This window comes from Chenopodium quinoa, unplaced genomic scaffold (genome assembly GCF_001683475.1).
Source record: "Chenopodium quinoa cultivar QQ74 unplaced genomic scaffold, ASM168347v1, whole genome shotgun sequence".
Taxonomy (NCBI): Eukaryota; Viridiplantae; Streptophyta; class Magnoliopsida; order Caryophyllales; family Amaranthaceae; genus Chenopodium; species Chenopodium quinoa.
In genome coordinates this window covers 4,300,740-4,313,610 of record NW_018743331.1, presented here as the reverse complement: position 1 = coordinate 4,313,610, position 12,871 = coordinate 4,300,740, and the positions used below count along the sequence as shown (strand labels likewise).

Here is a 12,871-nt window from a genome sequence, read left to right as displayed (position 1 = left end):
CCTATAACAATCGTTACTTTTGAATGTCTTGCTTATATGTTTTATGAGATCACACATTCTATATGTGACTAGAAAAATGTTAATGATACCACCAAAAGAGCTAATACCATTGAGTCGAATGAAACCTACTTGTGGCATTGTCGTCTTGGCCACATTAACATCAAACACATCAAGCAACTTCTTCATGAAGGGATTCTAGATTCATTCGACTTAGAGTCGTTTGAAAATTGCAAAGGATGTTTATTAGGCAAAATGATAAAGAAAACATTCTCCATGTTGGGAGAAAGGGCTAGTGCCTTATTGGGTCTTATACACACGTATGTATGTGGACCAATGAGCACAACCGCAAGAAATGGTTATCGATATCTTATCACTTTCACGGACGACTTTAGTAGATATGGCTATGTGCAAAGTCAGAGTTAAACCGCAATGTGCAAAGTCAAAATGACAATGCTCAACCTATTACCCTGCGTAGGTCGCAAAGGCCAAGATCTCAACCAGACAGATACCTCGGTGTTGTCTTAACCGAGGATCAAGACATCCTAGTTGCAAAATGGCAAGAAGCCATGAAATCCGAGATGGACTCCATGTTTGAAAATCAAGTCTGGGACTTGGTTGATTTGCCGAAGGTTATACACTTATAGGTTGCAAATGGATTTTTAAGTTGAAAACCGGCAAAGATAGAAATGTATGTTTACAAAGCTAGATTGGTGGCAAAAGGTTACAGGCAAATTCACAGCGTTGATTATGATGAAATCTTTTCTCCAATTGACATGCTTAAGTCCGTCCGGATTATCCTAGCAATTTCCGCATTCAACAAAGCTAATTGAATTAGAAAGAGAAAGCTAGAGAGAGAAAGATTTTTTGCCGCCATTTTTTACTTGCAAAGCTTGCTTGGGCCATGGCCAATCGTAAAAGAGGGAAGGTAAAGAAGAATTCAGGATCGAAGTCTTCCTCTAAAGCAAAGAAAAAGCAAAGATACAAATTAAGATCATGCAAAGAAAATGTTGCTAATCAAGAATTGGTTTCGGATGTGGGTTCGACCAAAAGCTGGCTCGATGGTGATGTTATTGAAGAATTTCCGATTCAAGAAGTCACAGGAAAGATCAAAGACCATCGTAAATTTGATTTGAATCAATGGTTGCAGGTAGTCTCTTTCCCTGTGAATAATTCTTCACCTGTGCCTAACTCTGTTTTGGGTTCTGGAATTAGTTCTTCCAATCCTTCCCCTCTGTTAATGATTGTGGATGATATGCATGATGTTGATGTTAACAATAACGGTGGGATTACTTCTGCTCCATTCCTGAATTTTGAGGGTATTTCTAGCCCTAAACCTTTTTCCCCCAATTGTTCTTCCCCTGTTTTGCATAGTACCCCTGTTTTACATACTGAAAATTCTTGGGGTGGTTTGTTTAAGAATGTGATTGATGAGGGTTTAAATCTTAAAGAACCAGTGTCTAATTGCAGTACGAATAATCAGATTGGTAATAATGGGTCTAATCTTCTTCAATTGTCTAAAGAAGATGTGCAACATGAAATTGATTTCTGGGATTCTGCAATTGTTTGTTATGTGTTATGCACCCATCCCCCGTATTCTGTGATGAATGGCTTCCTTAGAAGGATACGGGGAAAGTTTGGAATTGATAGGGTGGCTTCTTGTGATAATGGAGTTTTCTTAGTTAGATTTCGAACTCGAGATGCTAGAGAACAAGCTCTGGCTGCTGGTCCCATTATGTTCGATAGGAAACCTGTGATCACTAAGAGATGGAGTTCTGATCTGAAAATTCATGAGGAAAAAGTGTCAGATGTTCCTATTTGGGTTTGTCTACCTAATTTGGATCTGAAATTTTGGGGTAGAGAGGCTCTGATGAAGATTGCTGGTTTGATTGGAAACCTAGTTAAAACTGATAAAGATATTGCTCAGAAGGAGAGAATTGCTTATGCCCGTATTATGATTGAAATTGAAATTAATGGAAAACTCCCTGATTTCATTGAATTTCTTGATGAGGAGGGCAATCGAATTAAACAAGTTGTTCAGTATGAATGGAAACCAGTAGAATGTCTTGGATGTAAAGGAATGGGGCATGTTGAGAATGACTGTCCTAATCAGTTTCTCAAAGTTAATAGACATAAACCAAAACAGCAGAGTTTTAGAGAGAAGCAGAAGATCTGGAGGCCTGTTCATAAGCCAATGCAGACAACCCATGGTCCTAATGGGGAAGCTATGCCTGGAATAGGAAAACAGTCTGTGCAAAAACCTGTACAAAAGACTATGCAAGATATGAAGGGGAATACTGTAAAAAAGAAAGTTGAGATTGCTGTTAATGTGAAAAATAGGTTTGAGGGGCTGCAGGACATTGATCAGGAAGGAACTACTGTCTTGGATAAACAAGGACAACAGCCTACAGGTTCTGTGCAGGTGAATTTGGTGGAGAAGAAGAGGGCTCTGAATGGTATGTGGGAGAGAGGTGAATGCTCTTATCAATTACATGGATAAGTGGGGATTCTGGATGTTAGAGGTCTAAACCAATCTAGTAAAATTTGTGATGTGCGCTGGTTCCTAAAGCATCATAATATAGGTTTGTTTGGCCTCGTTGAAACTAAAGTGAAGGCTAAGAAGTTTGGGAAGGTTTTTGAGAGTTTTAGGAATCAATGGTCTGTTATAACTAATTACAGTAAGATTGATAAAGGCAGGATATGGATCATTTGGCAGCCTACTTTGTTCTTGGTTCAGGGTGTGAGAATTGAATCTCAATGTATTCACACTCATATTACTCATAAAGCTACTGGTGTGTCTTTTTGGTGTACCATGGTTTATGGTCTGAATGTGGCTATTCATAGAGAGGAGCTCTGGCGTCATATGTAGGAAATCAGTGCCATATTTGATGATCCTTGGGTTGTGTGTGGTGATTTAACAACATCTTGAATTTGGGGGATAGAATTGGTTCTCCTTGTTGTTTGAATGAAGTGGAGAAGTTTAGAGACTGTTTAAGACACTGTGGGCTGATTGATTTTAAAACTGGAGGCTCTTTCTTTACTTATACTAATAAACAGCAGGGTAGTGATAGAGTATGCACTAAAATTGATAGAGTGTTGGTGAATGAGAAGTGGTATGAAGCTTTCAACAACACAACTGCTGTTTTCCTTCCTGAGGGCCTTATGGATCATTGTCTTTGCATCATTTCCATGTTTGGGGAAACTGAGAATGTCAGGAAGCCTTTTAGATTCTTTAATATGTGGACTGGTTTTCTAGGATACAATGACATTGTTAAACAGGCCTGGACTACTGAGATTAGGGGTACAGAGATGTTCATTTTAGTAAAGAGGCTACAGGCTGTAAAAGCTAAACTCAAACAGCTAAACCTTGATCAGTTTTCAGTCATTGAAATAGCTGATACATTGGCTGCTAAAGATCTTCAGAGTTGTCAAGAAAAGCTGTGTTTGGATCCTGGTAATGAAAAACTCATTCAAGATGAATATGAGGCTAGAGAAAAATATGATACTGCCCACAAATCTAAGTTCCAATTCCTGAGGCAAAAAGCAAAACTTCATTGGCTTAAGGAGGGTGATGTGAACCCTGCTTACTTCCATGCCTGTTTGAGAAGCAGAAGAGCGCATAATAGAGTTACTAACATCAATGTGGATGGAGTCACTACTCAGGATCCCTCTCTAATTGCAAATGCATTCATTGAGTACTATAAAGGCCTGTTAGGTACCTCTTCTGTGCCTCAATAGAAGATTCATCCTAAGGTCATTGAGGAAGGGGCTCTGCTTAATGCTGATCATCAGGTGGCATTATGTAGGAGATTTGGAGTTGATGATGTTAAAAAGGCTTTGTGGAGTATAGATAAAGACAAAGCGCCTGGACCTGATGACTTTTCAAGTAACTTCTTCAAGACTTCCTGGGAAGTGGTGAAGGAGGATCTGTGTAAAGTTGTGTTGGGGTTCTTTGATCATGGTAATTTGCTGAAACAGGTGTGCACTACTACTCTCACTTTGATTCCAAAAGTTGAAAATGCAACTTTAGTTACTCAATTTAGACCTATTGCTTGCTGTAATATGATTTACAAAATCATCTCTAAAATGATCTGCTCTAGACTAAAGGAAGTTCTTCCTGCTATTATTGATGAGTGTCAAGGTGCTTTTGTAGCTGGTAGGTCAATTATGGACAATATTTTAATCTGTCAACATGTCTTGAAAGATTATAATAATAAAAGGAAATCTCCAAGATGCACTGTTAAGGTGGATGTGAAGAAAGCTTATGATTCAGTTCATTGGGATTTTATTAAAGGCATGCTGGTAGCTCTTGGTTTTCCTGATCAGTTTGTTCAGTGGGTGATGGTGTGTGTGTCCTCTCCTACTTATTCTTTGATGCTGAATGGTGGTCTTCATGGTTTCTTTCAAGGCAAGAGAGGTGTTAGGCAAGGGGATCCCATGTCACCTCTTTTGTTTGTGATAGTCATGGAATATCTCACAAGGCTACTCAGGAAGGTGGGAAAACTGAGACAATTTAAGTTTCATTATAGGTGTAAAGGGATCCAGCTCAATCACATGATTTTTGCGGATGATTGATGCTCTTCACTTATGGGGACAGGAATTCAGTGGGTTTGATTTTTAGAGCTCTAAATATGTTTAATAAGGTGTCTGGTTTACAGGCTAACTCAGAAAAAAACAGCAATCCATTTTGGTAATGTAGATGACAGTACAAAGGCTAGCATTCTGAATTTCACTGGTTTTGTGGAAGGATCAACCCCCTTTAAGTATCTTGGGATTCCTTTAAACTCAAAGTACTTAAAGGTGGCTGATTTTGATGTGCTTATTGACAAAATGCTACATAGATTGGTATGTTGGTCAAGCAGGAACTTATCTTACTCAGCAAGGGTTGTTTTAATAAATTATGTTCTCATCAGCCTTCACTCTTACTGGGCTTAGTGTGTCTTGCTGCCAAAAACTGTTATTCAAAGAATTAACCAGCTCTGCAGAGCTTTTTTATGGTGTGGGTCTGCTATTTTGTCTAAAGCTCCTCCTATTGCTTGGACTAATGTTTGTATGGAAAAGAAATTTGGTGGTCTGGGAATTAGGGACTGTGAAAGCTGGAATAAGGCAGCCCTAGGTAAATACATTTGGCAGATTGCTAAGAAAAAAGACTCTCTTTGGGTTAAATGGGTGCACAATGTCTATATTAAGGATCAAGACAGGTGGAATTATAAACCAAAGAAAGCTGATGGCTGGGCTTGGAAAAAGATTTGTAACGTTAAAGAGGAGCTCTCACAGGGTTTCAGAGATGAGAACTGGACAGACAACAAGTATTCCATTGCTGCAGTTTATAAATGGATGCAGAACAATGCTGAAAAGGTGGATTGGACGGATTGGATCTGGAACAGATATAACATCCCCAAAACTTCTTTTATAGTTTGGCTAGCTATGCTTAACAAACTCAAAACCAGAGATACTTTGATGAAACTGGGAATAAGTAACACTGATAGATGCCTTCTCTGTGATGCTGCAGTGGAGAGTCATAAACACCTGTTTTTTTATTGTCAGTATAGTAGAAGATGCTTGCTGTTAATAGGGAAATGGCTTGGAGTCAGAGAAATCCATTTTGATATTCAGAAAACATGGAAGCACTGGAAGAGATGTTTCAAGGATCCAATTTTCAGAAAGATCAGTTTTGCTAGTCTTGCAGATTTAGTGTATCAGCTTTGGTCTGTTAGAAATAATGCTTTCTGGAATCACGCTATTCAGATTCCTGAGATCTTATGCCACAAGGTTTGCTCAGAAGTTGTAGATCGTTGCCACCAACTGATCAACCAGAATTGGAAAAGAAAGCATTGTCAATGGTTGAGGAAATTAAGGGATAATATGCCTTCATGATTCAACTTTTTTAGTGGCTATTTTGTGTTCTGTCTTGAGTTTTCTTTGTTGTCCTATTCCTTTTACTAAGTGCCCTTCCTAGAAGGTGCCTTAACACTTGAGTTCAAGTTAGTTTTGTACTGTTTTTTCTCCCCTTTTCTGTTTAGATACCCTTCCTAGAAGGTGAGCTTTTCAGAAAAGAGGATGGGGTGGTGGTGTGCCCTTTGGGGGCTGTGTAGTTTGGAGGTTACAGTTCTACTTCGTGTATATTCTGTAACTTTTCTTTTCTGGTAATAAAATTACTTACTTACCAAAAAAAAGAAAAAAAAAAGAAATATGGCAAATGGATGTCAAAATCTCCTTCCTTAATGGGATTTTGGAAGAAACAGTGTACATGACATATTGCTCATTGGAAACAGCATTCCAATGTTAGAGTCTGTAAAGACTTGGCTTGGAAAGTGTTTCTCAATGAAGGACTTAGGAGAGGCACAGTACATATTGGGCATCAAGATCTATCTGGATAGATCTAAAAGGATGATTGGTTGAGCCAAAGTACTTATATTGAAAAGGTACTAGCACGATTTAATATGGAGGAAGCCAAGAGAGGCCTCCTACCCATGTCACATGGCATAATTCTCAACAAGAAACTGTTGGGTTTTGTAGTGTCCGACACTACGTGGAATGAAACCCTCCCAAAATCCGCACACAAATTAAAGTAACCAAACATCCATATTAGTTAATTAGCAATCACATAATTAATTAACAAGGAGAGAAAAAGAAGAAAAGGTGATCTTACCCTTGATGCGTGCTTCGCTCTTTCTAAGAGCCCGTACTTGAAAGCGTAAAGCTCCGCAAATGCGCAAGCCTCCAACGGCTCTCACCCTAAAGACCCAACCCGAACGGCCCCTACCCCGAAGTTTAGTTGGGGCTAGACCAAAAGAACTTAGAGTATTAAAACTAAGGTACTCTCTTTTTGGAGATCCCTTAAAGTTCACAACTCAAGTGTCCCTTCCCAATGCCAAATGATTGGTATTTATAGGGAAGGGAGCCCATGAATTCCAATCTCCCATCAATGTGGGAGAGTTGGTAAAATGCATTTTATTCAATTTAATTTAATTCAAAAATCAAATTGAAATGCAAATGAATCAACAAACGTCAAGTGTCAAGTGGTAAGCAAGGGGTTAGGTGAGGACCACAAGGTGGGGTACCATCCTACCCTTGTTCTCCAAGCAAACCCACACACACATGCTTTCACACGCATGAGCTCCCACACGCCCAAGCTGTGGTTAGGCATTGGCGCAAGGCCTGGCTGGCTGCCAGCCTTGCTGTGCGGCACAGCCAGCACACGCACAAGCCAGCTTGCGTGCTGGGCCTCGTGCTGTGCGGCAAAGCCAGCACACTCACGGGCCAGCTTGCGTGTTGGGCCTCGTGTTGTGCGGCATTGCTGCTTGCATGGCCTAGCATGCTATCTAGGCCCTTGCTGCCCATAAGACACCTGCTACCACGCCCCTACTAGCCCAGCCAAGCGTGTTGGTGCTAGCTTGCACGTGACTAGGCGCACTAGCCTCGCAAGCATGCTCGGCCAGCAAGCCTAGCATGCACATGCATGTTTGGCTTGCAGCACAGCCATGGGACGCGGTTGGTGCCCTATGCTAGCCTAGCCTTCGCATGGCTTGGCCAATTCGAAGCTACGGCTTAGCTTGAACTTGTCGTTTGCTGGATTTCTCGTCTTGTCAAATTCTAAATTCGACTCGACTTACAATGCTCGATTTCCGACGCTCTAAGCTCGGAATCCGACATCTATGTTCGTAATACTCTAATGACTCATCTAATCCTTCAGATTAATTCGTCGTTTTGGTTCAGTTATTCGATTGGGTGTGACCCGAAGGGTTCAGTCAAGATTAAGTTGTAATATTAATTATACACTAATATTACTGATCGAAAGCGGCCTCCAACTAGGCATTCCGATCACTTGATCTCATTGAATAATTAGCTTTCTAATAATTTTGAACCCTCTATCGGAATAATACACTTGTTTAAAGGACACCATTCCTTTCAATCTCCCACTTGTCCTTCCGGACAAGTGTGTTGTTAGTGTATAGCCCGTTTCCTATGTCACTTAATGTCTCTTCATGAACTATAAGGTAAGATTCTTCGTCATCCTTATTACGTCCAGAAGTGTTTCTCGATTTCCATGTTCGAGTGTCAATACGCAGATGATTTCTAAAATCCATCTGAGCACGGCCATAAATTTTCATAGTCTCGCTCTTCAAGAAGCCTTGTAAACAACAAAGACATGTTCCCTATTGTTAGTAGGGGGAAATTCCCATTCTTGTATTGTTAGCTTCCCTTACTTAGAGGACCGAGCTACGCGAGTGTTGCCGTTATAATCCCCATTTACGGCAAACGTTTGACAACATCAAAACGGACTAGTACTCAAACAAGAGAACTTACAATACTCATGGTCGAGGAAAGAGGTTCCGATAGCTATAATGAGAAATATACTTATGACGATTTTAAATCTCTTAAAGGATTCTCATAGGTCGATCCGGTATAGTTCCAAACAAATACCTGTACAAATTATTTATGACAATCATGTCCTTGTAGCATAAGAAACAGTGTTATAAATCATACTACTCACAAATCTCAAGTGGTCATTAATCGTCCACCAATTAAATGACCTTGTAACAGGTGTTTCTTTATCCAAGACATTGTCTTGATACCCTGTTTTGAATATTCTAAAATTGAATGGACTCATTATTTAATTCTAAACCATAATTAAATAGTTTGTGGAATTTATTAGTAAAAATTTTATCCCACAATGAAACTTTTCAACATTTCATCTTATGATAAATAGTTTTGCCCAAATGTTTTAAGAGTAATACTCTTAACATAACATTTATAGAAATCATACCTATATGTAATATGCTTGATTTCTTTTATGCAATTTTGAATGTTGTGGTTCACTTATTGCATTGGTTTAGTTATGATTACTTTGCAAAACTTAGCATCTTCTTTATTAATAAAAAATTCTCATAATAAGATGATAAGATTTGAGAGTGTTATGGATTATATGCGATTTAGGATTTATTGTCCAAGTGTGGCTCCCACTCATTTTAATTTCATGATTTGAGATCTTCAACTTGACACCTATAATCATCAAAGTTCAACAACGAACTATCCATTGAACAACTTCCTTATTATTGCCTTTAAGGCAACAATGTTCTCAACATATACTTTAGCAGATTTCCTAATGACGCTTTGCTTGGATTTGACTCCAATTGACTGATAATGATTTGGATACTCTAATCATTTGTGATTATAGAAATTTACCTTAATTTCCGCACAATATACATGGACATTAGTTCATGTTGCCATTCTCAAGCCACGACGTGTTTTATCCTCGTGCTTATAAATGTCTTCCTTGTTAAGGATCTGATCCTTGATAAGGTTGTTCTCGCAACATCAATATTCAAATTATTTTTTTTTCCATGTATCAAGAACTCATCCTTTTACTTAACAAGTAATTTGGATGTTCTTGATCATAATCAAACGATCCATCGCTTAGATTCAAGTCGTTTGGTATTTTATACTTGTCATGCTCTAAGCATGCAGGTCATGTGACGATTCCATATCATAGCATACATGATGGATTCAATTGCTGAAATATTCTTAATTTCATCCCATTCATGTGACTTTTAGCTCATCTAGTTTCACTGAGTCTTGCTAAACTGTTTGCTATATGATACGGTTGAAAGTCTCTACTAGAGTCATTCTTGTTTGACTTAGTATTAGCCTAGCTTATACTCAGTCCAAACATTTACTTAGTTTTATACATATGGGTCGAAAGCCTTTCCAAGTCCTTTATGTTTAACATGGTAAATTCCTTTACTCATTTAAACATTTTATTAAGTCTATACAATAGATCTTAATTCCCAATATGTACTAAGTATCGCCTTTAGCTTGGTCCATTGTCGAAAATACTTTTAAATCTATGCATTTAGCATTTGATAGCCATTTCACAACAGAGTTCGTAAACTTCTTGTTGGACCTTTACATATTTGACTTTTGCTCCCACTAAACTTCTTTATTCAAAGAATTTCCGTGTTTCTCAACAATCCAAACCTTATATTAACTTTATGAGAAAATATGTTCCAATTCCTACATACAATGCTTCCCTTAATCAAGCAATGGATTACTTGAGCTTGCTTTCAAATCTAGCATTATTTAGATTTTCAAAACCCTTAGACTATTTCTATAGTCTCATCCAAAATCCCATTTTAGGAAGGCGGATTTGGTATCTATTTAGCCATATTTCATATGCGCAATTTTGCTGGAATAATCACGAAAAGACTTAAGCATTCCGATTAGTGAATAGGTTTTTAATTAAAATCAACACGGTGAATTAGTTGTATCCTTTTCAACCAATCTAGCTATGTATGCATATACATTTCCACATTTGTCAGTTTTCTCCTTGAAAACTTATTTGCGATTGATGGGTCTTTCACCTTTCATGCAAATTAATCAAGTTTCAAACATGATTTTCAAACATGGAGTCTTTTCTGGATTTTATGGCCTCTAACCATTATTCAAAATTTGGATTTGTCATAACTAATTTACAAGACACTATTATCTTACCATCAAATAGTAAATAGTATGCTTGTAATTCTTAGGTTTATTTCTAACTTAATAGAAAATTATAGGATTCAATTCAAGCCTTTGGTGAATTCTATACTTATACGGGGTAATTGCATCAAACACTGAGTTTCAAGGTGCTTTTAAAGCACTTTGATTATATTTATCTTACTCCAATACTTCTAAAGTTTTGTGAGTATTGAATTCTCATTTAAGGCACTTGTAAAGTCCTTTGAGTGTTCTTGATCAATCATTCTCATGAAGCCCTTCTAAAGTCTTCTGAGATTCATTCTCACAAAGCCCTTCTAAAGTCTTCCGAGATTCATTCTCACGAAGCTCTTCTAAAGTCTTCCGAGATTCTCAGTTCTAGTTTGTTGTTGATCTCGATGGTCATCGAGTTCATTTTCCTCCCACTTGTCGTTTTGGAATTCCAGAAAGACACCACTTAGAGCAACAAATACTATGTTCTCAATTGGGTTGTGGAAGTGATGCCCATAGCCTCACTTGAATGCTTACAAAGAGACATATATATTGTCTTTAGGTAAAAGTTCGTTGTGAAACAAACAGTTTGCTCCCACTCGAGCCACCTTAGCCCTTATTGAGCCACTTAGCTCCCACTGATCCAATAAACTCCCACTGAGCTAAGACCCCTAGACATATACTTGAAAAGACGCTAGAAACTAATTCTATCCATAACTGAATATGGTGTCCTTTCTTAGCTTCAACAATTTATTTAGTGTAACATTAGTCATTTGTGCAAATCTTTTAGAACTGTATAGGAAGGGATGTGATCCATCATCATTCGAGTCATTTCTAAATGGCATCGAGGTCTCCGTCAAGACATACTATATTCTTTGTAGAGCTCATTACGAAATTCCAATTTCATAACCTTGATATGATCACTCTTGGCTCAAGCAAACATCGTCGATCTAATCTAGATGTTTTAATATCTTGCCAAGTCGATTCTATACTTCATTGAACTCTTGAGCTCCTTAAGATCCAGTTTGTTCACATTCGATGAATATAGTCATATTCATTCAAATTCTTGTGAAAACATTAAAGTAATGGAATCCTCTTTAGCTTACGGAGTCAATTGTCAATACCAAGCATAATAGCTCCTTTCTTCGTCGATTTCACAAGTAAGACTTGCTTGCCTTAGAACGATTCCGAATCGATTAACTATCAAGAGTCTATCTTATAGAGCCTTGAGTACGTTCTTGTCGATATGGCATTACTAAAGATGTTTGGAACACAAATCATGTCCATGACTTGAACTTTTTGAGTTTTCATGTTAGGGAAATGTTTGTTTATAATCAAGCATTCCTGACTCATGACTTAGACAACCATGCCATTCAAATAAAACCCGCAACTATTGCTCTTTTACTTTGAATGTGAGTCTTTCCGTGTGTAAACGGATCGTTTGCTGATTATGGAACATAATAACCATTGTTCGTTCCAGCCTTAGCTTAAAAGGACTTTAAACCAAACAAATGACCTTACAACTGATGTATAACTACTTGCTTCATTCTAAGCTTGTAAGTCAATAACTTAGCTTAACTTCAATGGTTTGAGGCCACTGTAAAAGTGGAACACTCAAGCAGAATCCGATACTTGTGAAGATAACGAGTGCTACAATAACATGAACTTAATAGAACCATTTCTTTAAGTGTTTTGACTTTTATACTTTGTTAGACATAATTAAGCATCTAATGCGCCGTAAATCAAAGTTCCATCCTTCCCTTTAATTCGTACTTGAATTATTACATCAATGAGTCCTACTCATTTGTGTATGAAGCGAAAAGATATGTTGGTTGTCAACTATTGACAATTCGAGTATTTCAACTCAATACTTCATGTTCATCAAAACTACCTAGTATCTTGAATACATGATATCCAATCGTCCTTTCGGACTTTAGTCATAAAAGTCAATTATGAGATGTTGTATTTTAGAAATGCCTTTTCTTTCCTCGAGAACCATTCTCAAAAGATTTCCTTTTACCAATTGATGGAAACATTATAATTTCATTTAGAACTCTACAAATATAAGTGCGAAGTATAACCATTTATCAAGATAATAACATAATAAGTTTGAATTTTAAAGCATACATGCATACTTTCTGTAATCCCTCGTAATTTTGTGAAATTTAAAATTATATTTTAACATATTTTTGTGAATATTTTATTATAATTATTTATTTACATAAATTATTTTACTATGATTTAAGCAAATAAATTTAATGTTTATAAAACTAATAAAACTATTTCATTAAATTATTTCCCTACCCATATTGTAATCATGCAATAATATGTAAGCCCAACCCATAAATTACTAAACCAATTCTTTTACCTAAAACCCACTTACCTTAAGCCCAAATTTTAATCC

The 12,871-nt window shown here is 37.4% G+C and overlaps 1 protein-coding gene across 1 annotated transcript; it reads left to right on the top strand.

Moving 5' to 3' along the window:
• Window positions 1-901: 901 nt before the first annotated feature.
• On the top strand, window positions 902-5,874 carry LOC110737555. Its single transcript, XM_021917896.1, has 6 exons — window positions 902-2,453; window positions 2,580-2,789; window positions 2,969-3,707; window positions 3,804-4,526; window positions 4,656-4,842; window positions 4,933-5,874. Exons 1-6 carry the CDS (start codon window positions 902-904, stop codon window positions 5,872-5,874), a joined length of 4,353 nt encoding a protein of 1,450 aa, XP_021773588.1.
• Window positions 5,875-12,871: the final 6,997 nt, after the last annotated feature.

Bases quoted from the DNA above. Each gene is read 5' to 3' on its own strand.
- LOC110737555 (XM_021917896.1), top strand. From the start codon at position 902: ATGGCCAATCGTAAAAGAGGGAAGGTAAAGAAGAATTCAGGATCGAAG. The intron at 4,527-4,655 runs GTGTAAAGGGAT...TCTGGTTTACAG, and splicing joins CAATTTAAGTTTCATTATAG to GCTAACTCAGAAAAAAACAG. The intron at 4,843-4,932 runs GTATGTTGGTCA...TACTGGGCTTAG, and splicing joins ACAAAATGCTACATAGATTG to TGTGTCTTGCTGCCAAAAAC.